The following is a 20,466-nucleotide window of genomic DNA, read 5'->3' on the forward strand; positions in this document are numbered from 1 at the left end:
ACCTAACATTTTGGTGAAAAGAACTGTTGTCAGTCCATATACTGATCTTTAAGTAGCACTTTCTAAGGATGTGTTCCTGTAACACTTAAGCATATGTTTAACTTAATGTGCATGGGTAGTGCCGTTGACCTGACAGGGACAATTGACGTACCTAGTTAAATAAATGTTACAAAAAAGAACTAGATAAATTCATGGAGGATCGCTCCATCAATGGCTATTAGCCAGGATGGGCAGGGATGGTGTCCCTAGCCTCTGTTTGCCAGAAGCTGGGAATGGGTGACAGGGGATGGATCACTTGATGATTACCTGTTCTGTTCATTCCCTCTGGGGCACCTGGCATTGGCCACTTTCGGAAGACAGGATACTGGGCAGATGGACCTTTGCTCTGACCCAGTATGGCTGTTCTTATGTTCTAATGTTTAAGTAGGTGTAGGATCAGGGCTTTAACCACAGAATTATAAGGCATAGTCCACAAAGTATTACATTATTTATTAATAACAATAAATGTTATTAATAAACTATATTACAGTAGCACATACAGTTCCCAACTGAGATAGGTGGCTCAGTTTGTTAAACATTGTACAAACACATAGGAAAATACTGAACCTATTCTGAACTATTTATAATCTAAATAGACAAGGCAGACAGAGAGTGGAAGATGAAACAGATGTGAAATGACTTGCTTCAGGTCACAAAGTAGGTCAGTGGCAGAGGTGGGAATAGAATCTAGCTCTGATTTCCAATCCAACGCCTTATCTACTGAATGAAGTTACATTGTAGGAGGTAAAACTTTGGTAGGTCAAATATGTGTTATTCAATTTACTTTTTTGGCAAAGACATCTTAATTTAGCCCTTCCCTGCCCAGCGTTATCATTATTATTATTGTTTTACTGTATTATTATTATTTATGTATTTAGTTGAGGTGACACCCAAAAAAGAGCCAGGAATTTTCCATGTTCAGAGGAAGATCCATGTCCTGTCCTGGAGAGTATATAATATAAAAGACAAGGACAAAGGGTGGAGAGAAGGAATTGAGCATAACAGCAAAATGTTCAGGATTATGATAGGCATACATTTTATTAAACACAATTAATAAACATGTAAGTAAGTTAAAAACATTAAATTCCCTTCTTCTGTCCCCAGTTTACCCATTTCACCTTTCTTCTTGAGCCGTTTCAGACCAGGGTACTCTCATCCTCAAAGCATAAGACATTAGACTAGTCCTCAAGGAGGTATAAGGGTTTCATCTGCCCATTTTCTCTGTGACACCATTTTTCTCTATTATGTTCCTATCCTTTTTATATCCATTTAATTGATGAAGGTCCCTCATTAGGGCAGTCTTAGTACAGTGGGTATTTGTTAAATATTAGATTGTAGCAATATACTTTAGGATTAGTTATCCTAAACCAGCCCACAGGCCAAGCATATTTTTGAAGTAATGTGCCAAATTTTTACGTGGTATAACCTTGAGGCAAATGGAGTTTAAACCAGGGATGAAATTAGCCCACTTAGCATATATTCTGTAGCTTCATTGTTCATATATCTGATACCAGAAGCAGAAATCATGTTCCAGAAGGATCCGTTCAATTGGGGTGAAGGGATATGATGAAGAAAACAGAGAGGTTAGAAAAGAAAAAGATATGAAAAATAAACACAGATGTGTTCAGAAATTTTAATAGGGAGCTCTGCCGTATCAAGGCAAAACAATTATAAAAATATTGTTTCAAAGAATGTCCTTTTCTCAAGTTAATGCTCCCATGTGTAGTTAGTGAACCATCCCATGGGTGGTTACTGAAAACCAGTTTCATCCGATATAGAGTTCTTCCAATCCCAAGGGATCAACAATTTAACCAGGTTAATATATAACTCAGATCTTACCCATTAACATGCTGATGTCAATCCTTTAGTAACTAAAATCTAACGGTTTATTAAGAAAAGAAAGGAAAAGAAAAGGAAAAGAGCGCTTTAAATGGTTAAGGAATCATATACATACAAGTGATTGCAAAGTTCGTATATCAGGTTTGTAGCCATGATGGAATAATCTGCCATCGGGCAAAAATCTCTCTAGAATCACTCAAACAGATTGAGGGTCATTGTTTCTTGTTCACAACTTCCTTGTTAGAAATCCAGTCCAGAGAAATGAAGCAGAAAATGAAGACAAAATGGAGATGTCTCAGGGATCCTTTCATATCCTGTACCATGTGCATGGGATTTTACTGTCCCAAACAAAGCTCACAGGCCATGTTTGTGAAAAGTTACTGGCCCAAGATGGAGTACAGGGTCACATGAGCATATCACATGTCTTTACATGGCTTGCTAAATCTCAGGGGGTGGCCATTGGCCCCTTGTTGTCTGAGGCATCCCCATGAAGAGCTATCTCCATGGGATGAGTTTCTTCTATAGCCCAGTGTGAGACTGGAGATTCCTTAATGGGCCATCAACACATAGAATTTACATCAGAGCTAGATAGCTATCTGTGAGGTGTCTCCCAGGAGCAGACACATTTGAAATACAGATACATAGCCAGAATTCATAACTTTAGATACAAAGATGATACATAGATTTAACCAGGATAATCATATTTGATAGACTGTAACTTTCCCATGATGCCTTCCATGATATGCTTTGTATAAGAGTTGTTGCAATTGTATAACAATGGTAGTAGCGATGATACAAATGGTAATCTCCAATCATAAAGCATCACAGCCTTGGCGAGGCAAATGGTGTGAGAACCAATCTTCCCCATTGCTGTGGTTATAAAGCTCAATGAGATGCCGAGAGAGTGGAGTTGTGAATCGGAAGGGGAGTGGATCTTGTGTGCCCCTTCCAAGGACTTTGTGTAGCCTGCATTGAAAAACTGTGTAAAAATAAGACCTGAGTCTCATTTTTATTATTATAATTATTATATTTTATTTATTATTTATTATTTGTATTGCATTAGAACCTAAAAACCCCAACCAAGACCGAGAGAGGGTGGTGTGTGTGTGGGGGGGGGTGGACGATCACTGAGCTGGGCATTATACTTACACATTTTTCTGAGCTGGCAGTTCTTCTTTCTGTTTACATGGGTTTTTCACTGGCGAAACTCCATTTTTTACACTCATTTCTTTTAATGGAGCTACTTCACATGTACACTAGCAGAATCAGTCCCATTGAACTGAAGAATCCAGAACAAATACTGTACAGCACTGAAGAAAAAATATTTTTAGTGCTTTGGAAATTATTTCAAAATACACACTCTCTCTCTCTCTCTGTCTCTCTCTCAGTTCTGGTGGCTTCTGAAGCATAGAAGACATTGAAGGCAGCAAGAATACTCCTACCTAATTCCTGCATACTATCATGAGTATTTGCTCTTTCAATGTCCATGTAAGAAACAAAGGTTTGTTTATACAGCACAGAAAAATACTTGAGAATATACTACTGAAAAATGGACTTGCTGGTCTAATTGATTGTTCCCTTCTGTAACTTCTGTGATTTTGGGACATATAACAGCGTTAATGATTATGTATAAGTTACAGTACATTGTTTTTTCTTATAATTCAAGAGTAGGAAATTATTCATTTTGACTGTAATAAATTGCTAATGAAGAACTATTTTCCAGAGAAAGTAGCTGCATGGACTGTTTTCATAGAATCCTAGAAATTTAGGGTTGGAAGGGACCTCAAAAGGTCATCAAGTCCAGCCCCCTGTGCTGAGGCAGGACCAAGTAAAATTACTAGACCAAGTGAACACCATCATTGATGTGTCAGTATATTTATGTCTGCATCTGTAATTTTCACTTTATGCATCTGAAGAAGTGGGGTTTTTACCCAAGAAAGCTTATGCTCAAATAAATCTGTTAGTCTTTAAGGTGCCACTGGATTCCTTGTTGTTTTTGTGGATACAGACTAACATGGCTACCCCCTGATACTTGACACCATCATTGATAGGTGTTTGTCCAACATGTTCTTAAAAGCTCTAATGAAGGGAATTCCACAACCTTCCTGGGAAAGCTATTCCAGAATTTATTTCCCCTTATAGTTAGAAAGTTTTTCTTAATATCTAACCTAAATCTCCCTTGCTGCAAATTCAGCCCATTGCTTCATCCTACGTTCAGTGGACATGGAAAACAGTTGATCAGCATCTTCTTTATAACAGCCCTTAACATATTTGAAGACTGTTGTCAGGTCCTCTCTCAGTCTTCTTTTTTCAAGACTAAACATGTCCAGTGTGCTAACCTTTCCTCATAGGTCAGGTTTTCTAAACTTTTTATAATTTTTGTTGCTCTCCAATTTGTCCACATCTTTCCTAAAGTGTGGTACCCAGAACTGGACACAATACTGAAGCTGAGGCCTCACCAGTACTGAGTAGATCAGGACAATTACCTCTCATGTCTTACATACAACACTCCTGTTAATAGACCCAGAATGGTATTCCCCTTTATCATAACTGCATCCCATTGCTGACTCATATTCAATTTGCGATCCACTGTAATCCTCAGATCCTCTTCAAAAGTACTACCACCTAGCTCATTTGTTGCCCATTTTGTAGGTGTGCATTTGATTTTTTCTTCCTAAATTCAAAGACTTTCACTTATCTTTGTTGAATGTCATCTTGTTAAATTCAAACCAGTTTTTTAATTTGTCAAGATTGTTTTGAATTTTAATCCTGTCCTCCAAAGTGCTTGCAACCTTTCCCAGCTTGGTGTCATTTGCAAATGTTATGAGCATGCTATCCACTCTATTATCCAAGTCATTAATGAAAATACAGAATAGTATCCAACCCACCACGGGACTCCACTAGATACGCCCCATGGGATCCCACTAAATACGCCCTCCCAGGTTGATAAAGAACCATTGATAATTACTCTGAGTATGGTCTTTCAACCAGTTGTGCACCCACCTTATAGTAATTTCATCTAGACCTCATTGTCCTTATTGCTTATGAGAATATTATGTGAGACTCTGTCAAGAACCTTACAAAAATCAAGATATGTCACATCTACTGCTTCTTCCAATCCAGTAGGCCAGTAATCCTGTCAAAGAACAAAATTATGTTGATTTATTATGATTTGTTCTTAACAATTCCATGCTGGCTATTCCTTATAACCAACCTTATTTTCCTCTAGGTGCTTACAAAATGATTGTTTAATATTTTATTCCAGTTCTTTCCAGGAATCAAAGTTTAGGCTGACTGATTTACAATTCCCCAGGCCCTCTTTTTTCCCCTTTCTTAAATATGTTTGCCCTTTTCCAGTTCTCTGGGACCTCACACATCATCCATAAGTTCTCAGAGATAATTGCTTAAAGTTTCAAGATTGCTTCAGCTAGTTCCTTATGCAACATAGGAAGAATTTCAACAGGCCCTGCCAATTTAACTTATCTAAATATTCTTTAACCTGTTCTTTCCTTATTTTGGCTTGCATTCCTTCCCCCTTGTTAATATTTAATTGTATTGAGTATCTGGTCAACATCATCGTTTTCAGTGAAGACTGAAGCAAAATAGGCATTAAACACCTCAGCCTTATTGATGTCATTAGTTATTAGCTCTCCTTCCCCACTAAGTAGAAAGCATACACCTGCCCCCTTTGAACCGAGCTTAAAGCCCTCCTCATTAGGTTGGTGAGTTGGTGCATGAAGTTACTTTTCCCCTTTTTGTTCAGGTGGACCCCGTCTCTTCCCAGCAAACCACCTTCCTGTAACATCCCATGGTCAAGGAAACCAAAATCCTCCTGTCATCACCATCTTGCACAGCTATGCATTCATCTCTAGGATGCACATATCCCTGCCTGGGTCTTTACCCTCAACCAGGAGGATGGACCAGAATTCAGGACCCCTGAATTGATCCCAGAGCCCTGTAGTAATTGCTGATCTCCTCAGGATCATAAGTGGCAATACTATGAGTGCCCACATGGAGGAGAAGCGTGGGGTAGTGATCAGAGGGATGGATGAGCCTTGGCAACCTTTCCATAACATTTTGGATGCTGGCTCCAGGCATGCACTGTGCCTCCCAGGACATCATGTCAGGTTGGCAGATGGATGTCTCTGTCGCTCTCAGAAGGGAGTCCCCGACCACCAGTGACTTACACCTTCTCCTTTTCGGTGAGGTGGCCATGAGCCTCCCAACCTTGAATGCAGGTGGCTCCTTCTCCTCAGCCATTGGGATCTGCTCCTTACCTCCTGATTGCCAGTAAAGCATATCTCTTCTTGACCACACAGGTGGGGGTCAGAGCACTATCTTCTGCGTAAGGTGGCCAGCAGCCACTCTATTCCTTACAGAGCAGCCAGTTATCCTTCCTTCTGTGGTACTGCTGTACTCAGCTAGCATCCTCCATCCAGCAGGGGGCACTATAGGTGCAAGCAGAGGAAGAATTAGCCGTGGTGGCAGAGCCACACACAGTTTTTCTCCCTTTGCGGGTTCTCCCTTATTGAGTACCTGCACATTAAGGAAAGGAAACAACAACAGACAACTCTAACTCCCTGCTTTCCTTCACTGGCAAACTCTGCTAGCTAACTCCCTTAGTGCCCCAGTTGCCTTCATCTCACTAGCCATGTCCCTTCATGTGCATGGATCATTAATGGCCTGATCCAAAGTCTGTTGACGTCAATGAGAGTCTGTCAGTTGACTTCAGTGGTCTTTGCTTTGGGCCCTGAGAGGGCCTATCAGCAAATCAGACTATGCATTGAACATCGTTTGTCTCTCATTCATATGTTGGCAGAGCATAGAGAGAGATGATTTTGGTCAAGAGTCCGATGCCCTTACTTTTGCTGAGTTAGTACCTTTTTCTAGAAGTGAACTAACAAGTCAATGGAAGCATTCATGGAGTAAGTTGCTATTCACCATATGTAAGGATGAGGCTGTAATGTAGAGAATGGCTCAATTTATGGAGAAGGAGAATAAAAGTCCTAAATTATTTCAATTCACAGTGCGCAAGTTGCATTTTTTGGTTACAATGAACTTCTGCTTACAGTGAAATTGATATGATGGGAGGAGGGGGGGAAGAAAGGAAGACTGCCGCAAAGCACAACCTCCTTTTCCATTTAGAATAAAACAAATGCTCAGAGTTGCCTAAAGAATTGATATAGATCAGTGAAAAATATAGGTAGAATGACATGCAGTTCATAATAACAGGCATATCATTCACAACGTAAGATACTGCAGATTGACCTTTCCTTTGAATGCAAAATGTTAATTTCTTATTTAATTCATACACGCTGTTTTAATTAGCACAAAAAGCTAGAGATAAATTATCATTTATAATCAAGGTTTGGTGCTGTTTTGTTTCAAAAACAAATCAATATGAAAATTGAGGTTGCTTACATACATTTAAATAAATAAGACCAAATAAATAAGAAATTTCATATATAAATGCTGGAAATTTTTATATATATATATATATATATATATAATATATAAAATGTGTTTGTTTAAAGGTTTTGTTACTAGTTGAAGTGTGTTTTGTTCTGTTGCAGTTTGCTCTCAGTACTCTAGAGGAGTTTTTGCCATTTTTGGACTGTATGATAAGAGATCAGTACATACCTTGACCTCATTCTGCAGCGCCTTGCACATCTCCCTCATCACGCCAAGTTTCCCCACAGAGGGCGAGAGCCAGTTTGTGCTGCAGCTGCGACCATCTTTACGGGGAGCTCTCCTAAGTTTGCTGGATCATTATGAATGGAACCGTTTTGTCTTCCTTTATGACACAGACAGGGGTAAGCAGCAAACCTTTCTTATCACTTTGGTTTGTTTGACTGTTGTGACAGCTGTGCATCTTTGTATTATGTTAAGCATTTTGAAAATAAAGTCCATTGTACTGAAATAATTTGAGTGGCTCTGCAGCTAAAGGAAGAATTCTTCCATCTGTAAGTGTTGAGCACTAAATGTGTATATTATGTAATACACTGTACTGAGCCATAGCTCTAAATTTGAAAGGCAAAAATGTTTTAAGTGATATTAATGTCCCACATACATAGACTGATAAAAAGAATTCAAAATTAAAGCTTCTATTCTGTCTCCAACTCTACTCATCTGGCAACATGTTTTGAACTCAGTGACCACAACATAAATCTGGAGTCATCCCATTTAAGTCATTGGAGTTTCTCTGGATTCACACTGGTAGAACCTGAGATCAGAGTCTGGCCCATTGTGTATCACCATAGGGGAGGACCAGGTAGTGGAGAATTCATCCAGGGTGATTGTGTCCCGCTGTGCTGGGACAGAGGAGGAACATTGATGTAACGGGGGCCCCTACACTGGGGGGGCACATGCCTCGGAGAGTGCAGAGCAGCATACCATGTCCTCTTCTTTGCCATGTACCTTGTAAAATCCATCACAGCCCATCCACAATATATCATCTCCTTATAATTGTAAATTACTTTGAAAGATGGTACCATTTCTAGCAGAATTGCCTATTTATACACAGATGGAGAATATCACAGGGCACGTTGGACTCTCCCAGAATTATAGATAATTGTAGGTATGCCTACTGTTCACTGATACCTCAAGCCTTACTGCCAGCTTGGGGAAGCAAGATTTCATCCTGCACAATCCTGGCATTCATTCTGCTAGCAGAGCCCATTTTCCCCCGCTTTTTCATGAGTGGGGCCAGGATTTGGCCCATAGTGACTAGGCTTCCATGTGGGAGGCTGGACTTTCCTCTTTGTGTTTATGGGCTTGTCTACATGGGGAAATTGACCAGCATAGCTACAGAGAAATAATTATTCCACTACAGCAGTGCCTATCAGTTTACCTAAGTAGACAAGCCCTATGCTTTAGTGAATTCTGAGGTTAGTTCTGTATTGCCTGAAACACCTGTCGTTGGGCCAAAATTAATAATACACACCAAGAAGTGGGTTCAACCTTTTCCATAATTTATTATTTGGTCTGAATAGATCTGGTGTAACCTACACACCTCTTGGTATTCTGTTCCATGTAGTGGCACTGAGACTTCTTAGAGAGAGATATAAAATGAGTCTGCTCTACAGCCCTAGCTAACAGTCAGTTGGCTTTTAGCTCATGCGGTAGAGGCTCATGCACTAAGCTCCAGAGATCCCCGGTTCGATCTTGCCCTCCAACAGCCAGGGTCTGTTGGCGTTACAAGTGGGGGCTCATCTGGGATTTCAACTGGGAAGTCTGTGAAGTTCAGGGTGCACTTCCTCAGCTAGGGGAAGTATTTAACTTACATACCTTCTAGGTGTGGTGTTTTGTCCTATCTAGTGGCACTGAGACCACTTAAAGAGAGAGATTAATGAGATTGCTCTACAGCCTTAGGTAACAATTGGTTGGCTTTTAGCTCATGCTGTAGAGGCTCATGCACTAAGCTCCAGAGGTCTCAGATTTGATCCTGCCTGCCAACGACTGGGGTCTGTCGGCATTACATTGGCATAAATCTTTTTACCCTTTTGTGCATCTCAAGAATGAAGTTTTGAGAACTACTGTTGTAAGTGTGGAGTTGTTTAAAATTGTAAGTCTTACTAAATTAAAATCTATTCTGTGATCAAGGAGCATTAATAAAGAATCAGACCAAAAAAAATAATAGCAGAAAAGTGCAACAATGTTCCATTCAATAAACCAAGGACATTATTGAGGCAAAAGTTCACAACCTGCATTCACCCATTTCATCTTTACTTCACCTATTTAATTAGATAGACACCATTCTCGAGCGCACAATGTCACACCAAGGTCAGTTTGAGAACATCATTTATAACAATATGCTTAGCAAATTATTCTAAAGCAGTGAGCTCAGCAACTTTGAAATCACCAGTATATCTTTGATATAGAGATGACATATTTGTCTGCTGGCAGGGTGGGGATATGGCTCTGAAGAATCTTTAAACATCAGAACAGCAGATTTGTTTTTTGTTGTTGCTGCTGTTTAATGTAGGGGAAAAAAAAATGAATCTTTTCATTTATGGATGTTTTGGTCAGCTGTAGAGAAGATGGCTCTTAAGGATGGCATATTCCCCATAAGAAAATTCAGAAAACCATATTGATACCAAAGTATTTTCACCATCATTTCATAACAGAAGACAAGCTTCATTGAGATAGTGATGCAGAGCCAAGATATAACAAAGAACGAGTAAACCTAAAGAGACAGAGATGAATTCTGCTCTCAGTTTCCATGATGTAAATCTGGAGAAACACCACTGAAGTAAATGGAGTTATGAGGCTTATAATGGTATAACAGAGAGAATAATTCGGCTCCATCTCTTTAAGAATAGAATATTAAATGTAGCTGGGTGGTGTAATTTGGATGAGGCCAGAGCTCTGAAGGGCCGGATAACAGTGGGAATCAGGCTAGATCCCCTAAATTTTGATTTGCAGGCATTGTTTTTATTATAGTGGTGCAAAATGTTCACAGCATGGAAAAGAGACTTTGTTCGTACCATGTCCATAACCCAGCATCCCATTTCCTCCTTTGTCCTTGGATTGGGTGTTTGAAAATCAGTCTAATAATGGGAAAGTGACTATACTTTAGCTATGGAGCAACAGCTTCTGGTTAATAATACAGATGGGTGTTAGTAAATCATCCAATATGGTGTCTCTCAAAATTTTATTTAAGAAAATTCATTCACGATAGCTTGGATAAAAGCACTGTCAAATGGAGCTGAAGGACAATAAACACAAGATTCTGCCCTCATGCAATCTGTTGAGTTAGGGTGAGTTGGCTGGTCAGGGACTGTAAGGAATGGTCCTATGTCTGGCCTTATTTAGCATTTACTAAAAATCTGAATGAGTTTTAATGAGTTTGGAGACATCATCTTAATGAAAATCAGTACACCACAGCAAACGGGGAGATGTTGCAGCCAACAGTTAAGCCAGATATAAACAGCATACAGACATCTAGAGAGACTAGAAATACTGAGAAGTCAATAACAACCTGGAAAAATGTGCATTGATATATCTGGAGAAAAATAATCTGAAACCATTACTCATTGGTAGTAGTGTAGAGTACATGGAGAACAGAAATGCTTTAAAAGATCGAGTGAACTTGTAATGCATTACTTCAGCCAAAAAAGGCATTTTGCCTCTGAACTGAATATTTAGGACCACAACTCTTCTGAATGGGCCCACATCTAGAATGCTGTTAGGTACCCAGATCATTTTTTTATTATTATTATTATTTTACTAGCAAAAATTTCTACTTTCTTGATGGAATTCAGAGAAGAATGAGAAAAATTGTTAAAAAGCTGGAGGTATTGGTATGTAAGGAAATAATAGGTACATGGCAATTTCCAGCGTGGTCCATTCCCATGCTCCATTTAGTCCAGAAACCTGTCTCTGACAAAGGCCAGGACTAGATGCTTCAGAGGAAGATAGAAGAAACCCACAGGAGGCATCTGCCCTCCATGTAGGTCTGATTCTAACTGATGATAATTAGCAGTTGCCTTAACTCCTGAAATTTGAGTTTTTATCTCCCTTCCAATTTGCTTCTTGTTGGCATTAATTCTTAAAAATCTGGGTATTCGTGTTATCTCTATGAACATCCAATCCCTCTTTGACTCTTGCTCATTTCTTGATCTCAGTGACACCCTGTGGCAATGAGTTCCACAGTTTAATTACATGTAAAAAGAAAGATGTCCTTTAATCAGTTTTGAATTTGCCACCTTTCAATTTTATTGAATGTCTCCTTGTTCTTATGTTATGAGACAGGGATAAGGGAAGTTTCCTAACGATCTTCTCCATCTACAGCATATTCCCAATTATCCAATTAGCATGCAGGCCATGGATATTGTTCAGCTAGTCAGGAGCTTGGATAATCAAGAGGGCAGGAGCAGCAGTTCAGGAAGCCCTCTGCAGCTCTGCTCTCATGGCCCCCATTCACTCATTTCCATAACAGCAGGGCTGCCCAGGGCTCCCTGTGCTGCCACTCCTGCCATCTCAAATATTGCAGGGACAAGGCGTGGGGGCGTGGGGGAAAGAGGCTGCAGTCCTGGCGGGCCAGAGCGGAGCCTGCAGAGAGTCTACCCTGCACCTGGCACCTGCCAGGTGTCACCAGCCCTGCAGCAGCTCTGCCATCATAGCCCCACTCACTCTCTCACAGGACAGCAGGGCTGCAGAGGCCTCCCTGTGCTGTTGCAGGAGCCATTCAACAGTAGGATGGCTCTCCTGTAGTCAGGGGTCTCTGTTCTGTTTTCTGAACCTCTGCATTATCTGAATCTCTTTCTAGGCTCCAGCATGGGGGACAAGGAAGGGATTCAGATAATGTAGAGATTCAGAGCATGGGGATTGGGAAAATCGGGAGTATACTGTATTCATTATTTCATATATTTTTACCACATCACCTCTAATTCTTCTCCTTTCTAAGGTAAACAGTCCCAATCTTTTCAGTCTCTCTCTTTATGGGAGCTGTTCCTTGTCCCTAATCATTCTCATCATCCTTGTCTGACACTCCACCCTCCACCCTCAGAATTCTGCCATGTCCTTTTTGAGATGGGGTGGCGATTACTGCGCACACGGTATTCCAGATGAGGCCACACCATTGACGAGTGGCTTTTGAAGAACTAAGGGCCAAATTCTTCTCTCAGATGTGCACATTCAGCTCCCCTGAAAGAAGTGGGAACTGCCAAACATACCAGAAGGCAGATGGTCGCTATTTCTATGGGTACTAACCTGCAAGGCTGTGATCCAGCCAAGCACTTTAGCATAAGTTTATCTTTAGACATATGAATAGCACAAATGACTTCATTGGGAGTATTCACACGCTTCCATTTAAGCACATAGGTCTCTTGCCAGGATTATGTGTGTATATGTCATTTATGCATTTCCCTGCCGCTGAAGGAACCTCAAGCACTGGCGCACCTCGGTCCCCCCTGTTATCTCCCTGTGGCACATAATAGTCTAATCTCCTGTAGGTCTCCTTTACTTTGGTCTCATTTCCATTGCTGGGTTTAGTGTGTGGGTGTTGGTGACAGGCAGGCAGGTTAAATGTTCTAATGGGCCTTTCTGGCCTTAATCTCAATGACTCTGACATGCTTCAGTGCTGTGACCTCACAGCTATTTTCCACAGCTTATTTTCTTCTGGACAGTGTAACGCAAATATTTCATGCCAAAATAAGTATAACAGAATTGTTGAAATTGTGTAAAATGTAAATTCCACTTTTCCTGCTCTTTACTCTTGACTTTCTTATGTTAAATGGAGGTGGAACACAGCTGAAGACATTTTTGACATTTTCAACTGTGTTTATTATTAGCTATCTGAAAACATATTGAATTTTAATAAAGCCTCCTGTACTGATAAATTGATTAATTGTGAATGTATATAAAATCATAGAAATGTAGATTAGAAGGCAGCTCAACAGGTCATCTTGTCCAGTCCCCTGCACTGAAGCAGGACTAAATATTTTCTAGACCATCCTTGACAGATGTTTGTCTAACCTGTTGTCATAAATATAAGGGGAAGGGTAAACCCCTTTGAAATTCCTCCTGGCCAGGGGAAAGCTCCTCTCACCTGTAAAGGGTTAAGAAGCTAAAGGTAACCTCGCTGGCACCTGACCAAAATGACCAATGAGGAGACAAGATACTTTCAAAAGCTGGGAGGAGGGAGAGAAACAAAGGGTCTGGGTCTGTCTGTATGCTGTGCTTGGCCAGGGATAGACCAGGAATGGAGTCTTAGAACTTTTAGTAAGTAATCTAGCTAGGTATGTGTTAGATTATGATTTCTTTAAATGGCTGAGAAAAGAATTGTGCTGAATAGAATAACTATTTCTGTCTGTGTATCTTTTTTGTAACTTAAGGTTTTGCCTAGAGGGGTTCTCTATGTTTTTGAATCTAATTACCCTGTAAGATATCTACCATCCTGATTTTACAGGGGGGATTTCTTCATTTCTATTTACTTCTATTTTCTATTAAAAGTCTTCTTGTAAAAAACTGAATGTTTTTTCATTGTTCTCAGATCCAAGGGTTTGGGTCTGTGGTCACCTATGCAAATTGGTGAGGCTTTTTATCCAACATTTCCCAGGAAAGGGGGGGGTGCAAGTGTTGGGAGGATTGTTCATTGTTCTTAAGATCCAAGGGTCTGGGTCTGTAGTCACCTAGGCAAATTGGTGAGGCTTTTTACCAAACCTTGTCCAGGAAGTGGGGTGCAGGGTTTTGGGAAGTATTTTGGGGGTAAAGACGCGTCCAAACAGCTCTTCCCCAGTAACCAGTATTAGTTTGGTGGTGGTAGCGGCCATTCCAAGGACCACGGGTGGAATACTTTGTACCTTGGGGAAGTTTTGACCTAAGCTGGTAAAGATAAGCTTAGGAGGTTTTTCATGCAGGTCCCCACATCTGTACCCTAGAGTTCAGAGTGGGGGAGGAACCTTGACATGGTGGCATAGTGGTGGGATTAACCTGAAATCATTTTGAGATCCAGTTGAGATTTTTTGAACTAGAAATACAGATTTTAAAAAGGAATTTTTTTTTCCTGTGGCTTTGAAGCAGCTTTGAAACTGAAAGCAGCTTGGGTTTTCCCTGCTTTGTGGCCAAGCAGAGACAAAAGGGGATTATCTTGTGAATTGCAGGTTTTCTTTGCCTGGAGGCAGGGTACTTAACTCCTGCAGGGAAATTCACAGTCTTCCAACCCAGAGGTTTTTTTTTTTTTCTTTTCTTCCAAAAAGTAAATAGGGGGGGTGTGCTCTACCCATTTGCCTGGAGACAAAAGTGGCAGGGTGTTTTTTTTTTAGGATTTTGATTTTTTTGTTTTACAAGGAGCACAGGTTTGAAAGGGAATTTTTTTTTCTTTGGGCTGGGTAAGCAGGTTTCCAAGTAGTTGGAGGTTTTTTGCTTTAATTTGGGCCCAGAGCAGAGACAAGGGAATTGTCTTTTTCTGTAGGCTGACAATCACTATCAGAGAATAGGTATTCTATTCCAGCACAGCAAAATTTTACAGCCAAGTTTTGTTTGTTTATTTCTAAACCTCGGGTGTAAAGTTAGTTAAAACAGAGAGGTTAGAATGACCAAATCCGCGGCTCGACTACAGCTCGAATTAGCCAAATTTCAGGCTGAGGAAAGACAAAGGGAACATGAAAGACAGATAGAACTCATGCAGCTGAAGAAGGAACAAGAAAGGGAGGCAGCGAGAGAAGCAGAACAACACCAAGCGGCTGCTCACAGGAGAGCTATGGAAGCGAGGGACAAAGAACTGGAGGAGAAGGAAAAAGAGAGGAAGTATGTGGAGGAGATGGAGAAGATAAAGGCTCAGCAGAATATCCCAACAAACCCTAGTAATCCTTCTCCAAGTACCACTTCCCATCCCAGAAAGTTCCCCACCTACAAGGCAGGCGATGATACTGAGGCCTTCCTAGAAAACTTCGAAAGGGCCTGCCTTGGGTACAACATCTCTACTGACCAATACATGGTAGAGCTGAGGCCGCAGCTCAGTGGACCCTTAGCTGAGGTGGCAGCTGAAATGCCTAAAGAACACATGAACAAGTATGAACTGTTTAAATCCAAGGCGAGAGTCAGAATGGGGATAACACCCGAGCAGTCTCGTCGGAGGTTCAGAGCCCTAAGGTGGAAACCAGACATGTCATTTACCCGACATGCCTACCACATTGTGAAACATTGGGATGCCTGGATATCAGGAGCAAGTGTTGAATCTCCAGTAAATTTGCCCTTCCTAATGCAAATGGAACAATTCTTAGAGGGTGTTCCTGAGGAAATAGAAAGATACATCCTAGATGGGAAACCCAAAACTGTAATCGAGGCAGGAGAGATTGGAGCCAGATGGGTGGAGGTGGCAGAGAAGAAGAAAACTGGTCGCAGTTGGAGCGGAGACCAGAAGGGACCACCCCAGACCACACCCTATTACCGAGGGCCGCCCAAGGCCCCACCTACCTCCCAAAGAACCCTCCAGACCCCTTATCGTCCTGCCACCCCGTTCTCCAGCAACCCTCCTCGCCCCAGTGACCCGTCAGCTGGACGATGTTTTAAATGTAACGAGCTGGGGCATGTAAAGGCCAACTGCCCCAAGAACCCCAACAGATTACAGTTCATTGCACCGGAATCACACCAGAGGTCCACAGGCCCAGATACCTCCCAGATACCCTTGGAGCGGAGGGAAACTGTGAGTGTGGGCGGGAAGAAGGTCACCGCGTGGAGGGACACCGGAGCACAAGTGTCGGCTATCCATGCTTCCTTAGTGGACCCCAATTTAATCAACCCAGAGATCCAAGTGACGATTCAACCCTTCAAGTCCAACTCTTTCAATTTGCCTACAGCCAAGTTGCCTGTCCAGTACAAGGGCTGGTCAGGAATGTGGACTTTTGCAGTCTATGATGATTATCCCATCCCCATGCTGTTGGGGGAAGACTTGGCCAATCATGTGAAGCAGGCCAAGAGGGTGAGAATGGTCACCCGCAGCCAGGCTAAACAAGCCGTGAGGCCTAGCTCTGTTCCGGAAACTTCTATCAGGACCCAGTCAGAGGTGATGGACCCGGACCCCAGGCCAATGTCTGCAACAGCAGTAGTGGATCCAGTCCCAGAGACCCAGACGGAACCAGTCCCAGAACCGGAACCAGCCGAACAACCAACACCAGACCCCGTGCCAGCACTGAATCCAGTACTTGCAACCTCAACACCAGAGGGCCCCACCGAACCTGAACTGGCAGCAGCCGATAACCCTACACAAGAGGCTCAGCCGGAGCCTGAATCCCAACCTAGTGCACCAGCGGAGAGCGGTTCACAGTCAACAGAAACAGCTCCATCCCCTATATCGCTTCCAGAGGGACCAAGCCTAGGTCCACAATCCAATGAGGAACTGATGTCCCCAGCATCAAGGGAACAGTTCCAGACCGAACAGGAAGCAGATGAAAGCCTCCAGAGAGCTTGGACGGCGGCACGGAGCAACCCACCGCCTCTCAGCTCTTCTAATCGATCCAGGTTTGTTGTAGAAAGAGGACTTTTATACAAGGAAACTCTTTCTGGTGGACACCAGGAAGACTGGCATCCTCAGAGACAGTTGGTAGTTCCAACTAAATACCGGGCCAAGCTCTTGAGCTTAGCCCACGATCACCCTAGTGGCCATGCTGGGGTGAACAGGACCAAAGACCGTTTGGGGGGGTCATTCCACTGGGAGGGAATGGGCAAGGATGTTTCTACCTATGTCCAGTCTTGTGAGGTGTGCCAAAGAGTGGGAAAACCCCAAGACCAGGTCAAAGCCCCTCTACAACCACTCCCCATCATTGAAGTTCCATTTCAGCGAGTAGCTGTGGATATTCTGGGTCCTTTTCCGAAAAAGACAGCCAGAGGAAAGCAGTACATACTGACTTTCATGGATTTTGCCACCCGATGGCCGGAAGCAGTAGCTCTAAGCAACACCAGGGCTAAAAGTGTATGCCAGGCACTAGCAGACATTTTTGCCAGGGTAGGTTGGCCCTCCGACATCCTCACAGATGCAGGGACTAATTTCCTGGCAGGAACTATGAAAAACCTTTGGGAAGCTCATGGGGTAAATCACTTGGTTGCCACTCCTTACCACCATCAAACAAATGGCATGGTGGAGAAGTTTAATGGAACTTTGGGGGCCATGATACGTAAATTCGTAAATGAGCACTCCAATGATTGGGACCTAGTGTTGCAGCAGTTGCTCTTTGCCTACAGAGCTGTACCACATCCCAGTTTAGGGTTTTCCCCATTTGAACTTGTATATGGCCGTGAGGTTAAGGGGCCATTGCAGTTGGTGAAGCAGCAATGGGAGGGATTTACACCTTCTCCAGGAACTAACATTCTGGACTTTGTAACCAACCTACAAAACACCCTCCGAACCTCTTTAGCCCTTGCTAAAGAAAACTTACAGGATGCTCAAGAAGAGCAAAAAGCCTGGTATGATAAACATGCCAGAGAGCGTTCCTTCAAAGTAGGAGACCAGGTCATGGTCTTAAGGGCGCTCCAGGCCCATAAAATGGAAGCATCGTGGGAAGGGCCATTCACGGTCCAGGAGCGCCTGGGAGCTGTTAATTATCTCATAGCATTCCCCACCTCCAACCGAAAGCCTAAGGTGTACCATATTAATTCTCTAAAGCCCTTTTATTCCAGAGAATTAAAGGTTTGTCAGTTTACAGCCCAGGGAGAAGATGATGCTGAGTGGCCTGAAGGTGTCTACTACGAAGGGAAATGTGCTGGTGGTGTGGAAGAGGTGAACCTCTCCATGACCCTTGGGCGTATGCAGCGACAGCAGATCCAGGAGCTGTGCACTAGCTACGCGCCAACGTTCTCAGCCACCCCAGGACTGACTGAACGGGCATACCACTCCATTGACACAGGTAATGCTCACCCAATTAGGGTCCAACCTTACCAGGTGTCTCCTCAAGCTAAAACTGCTATAGAACGGGAGATCCAGGATATGTTACAGATGGGTGTAATCCGCCCCTCTGAAAGTGCATGGGCATCTCCAGTGGTTCTAGTTCCCAAACCAGATGGGGAAATACGTTTTTGCGTGGACTACCGTAAGCTAAATGCTGTAACTCGCCCAGACAACTATCCAATGCCACGCACAGATGAACTGTTAGAGAAACTGGAACGGGCCCAGTTCATCTCTACCTTGGACTTAACAAAGGGGTACTGGCAGGTACCGCTAGATGAATCTGCCAAGGAAAGGTCAGCCTTCATCACACATCTCGGGCTGTATGAATTTAATGTACTCCCTTTCGGGCTGCGAAATGCACCCGCCACTTTCCAAAGACTTGTAGATGGTCTCCTAGCGGGATTAGGAGAATATGCAGTCGCCTACCTTGACGATGTGGCCATATTTTCGGATTCCTGGGCAGACCACCTGGAACATCTACAAAAAGTCCTTGAGCGCATAAGGGAGGCAGGACTAACTGTTAAGGCTAAGAAGTGTCAAATAGGCCTAAAGAGAGTGACTTACCTTGGACACCAGGTGGGTCAAGGAACTATCAGCCCCCTACAGGCCAAAGTGGATGCTATCCAAAAGTGGCCTGTCCCAAAGTCAAAGAAACAGGTTCAATCCTTCTTAGGCTTGGCCGGTTATTACAGACGATTTGTACCGCACTACAGCCAAATCGCTGCCCCACTGACAGACCTAACCAAAAAGAAACAGCCAAATGCTGTTCAGTGGACCGGAAAGTGTCAGAAGGCCTTTAACAAGCTTAAAGCGACACTCATGTCTGACCCTGTACTAAGGGCCCCAGACTTTGACAAACCGTTCCTAGTAACCACAGATGCATCCGAGCGTGGTGTGGGAGCAGTTTTAATGCAAAAAGGACCTGATCAAGAATTCCACCCTGTAGTGTTTCTCAGCAAAAAACTGTCTGAGAGGGAAAGCAACTGGTCAGTCACTGAAAAAGAATGTTATGCCATTGTCTACGCTCTGGAAAAGCTACGCCCATATGTTTGGGGACGGCGTTTCCACCTGCAAACCGACCATGCTGCACTAAAATGGCTTCACACCGTCAAAGAAACTAACAAAAAACTTCTTCGGTGGAGTTTAGCTCTCCAAGATTTTGATTTCGACATCCAACACATCTCAGGAGCTTCTAACAAAGTGGCTGATGCACTCTCCCGTGAAAGTTTCCCAGAATCAACTGGTTAAAATCGTCCTTAAGATGTGGAAAATATTGTTAGTCTTTATGTACTTGGTAGTATATTTAGAGATGCATGTGTCTTATTAACTCTGTTTTTCCTAGAGCTCCAGGAAGAAATCCCAGCCAGTGTTTCACCCTAGCTGAGATTTGGGGGGCGTGTCATAAATATAAGGGGAAGGGTAAACCCCTTTGAAATTCCTCCTGGCCAGGGGAAAGCTCCTCTCACCTGTAAAGGGTTAAGAAGCTAAAGGTAACCTCGCTGGCACCTGACCAAAATGACCAATGAGGAGACAAGATACTTTCAAAAGCTGGGAGGAGGGAGAGAAACAAAGGGTCTGGGTCTGTCTGTATGCTGTGCTTGGCCAGGGATAGACCAGGAATGGAGTCTTAGAACTTTTAGTAAGTAATCTAGCTAGGTATGTGTTAGATTATGATTTCTTTAAATGGCTGAGAAAAGAATTGTGCTGAATAGAATAACTATTTCTGTCTGTGTATCTTTTTTGTAACTTAAGGTTTTGCCTAGAGGGGTTCTCTATGTTTTTGAATCTAATTACCCTGTAAGATATCTACCATCCTGATTTTGCAGGGGGGATTTCTTCATTTCTATTTACTTCTATTTTCTATTAAAAGTCTTCTTGTAAAAAACTGAATGTTTTTTCATTGTTCTCAGATCCAAGGGTTTGGGTCTGTGGTCACCTATGCAAATTGGTGAGGCTTTTTATCCAACATTTCCCAGGAAAGGCGGGGGTGCAAGTGTTGGGAGGATTGTTCATTGTTCTTAAGATCCAAGGGTCTGGGTCTGTAGTCACCTAGGCAAATTGGTGAGGCTTTTTACCAAACCTTGTCCAGGAAGTGGGGTGCAGGGTTTTGGGAAGTATTTTGGGGGTAAAGACGCGTCCAAACAGCTCTTCCCCAGTAACCAGTATTAGTTTGGTGGTGGTAGCGGCCATTCCAAGGACCA

General features: G+C 42.6%; 1 protein-coding gene across 9 annotated transcripts in view; it reads left to right on the top strand.

The window, feature by feature from the left end:
• GRIA4 (glutamate ionotropic receptor AMPA type subunit 4) overlaps positions 1 to 20,466 on the top strand; it is a 294,730-nt gene that overhangs the window by 100,544 nt on the left and 173,720 nt on the right. For all 9 annotated transcript variants that reach the window (XM_077805819.1, XM_077805810.1, XM_077805858.1 and 6 more), the window contains exon 3: positions 7,452 to 7,691. In XM_077805819.1, coding sequence (XP_077661945.1) covers positions 7,452 to 7,691 — 240 coding nt within the window. The remainder of the gene's footprint in view (positions 1 to 7,451; positions 7,692 to 20,466) is intronic.

The sequence above is a fragment of the Eretmochelys imbricata genome, chromosome 1 (assembly GCF_965152235.1).
Source record: "Eretmochelys imbricata isolate rEreImb1 chromosome 1, rEreImb1.hap1, whole genome shotgun sequence".
In the NCBI taxonomy this organism is placed as follows: Eukaryota; Metazoa; Chordata; order Testudines; family Cheloniidae; genus Eretmochelys; species Eretmochelys imbricata.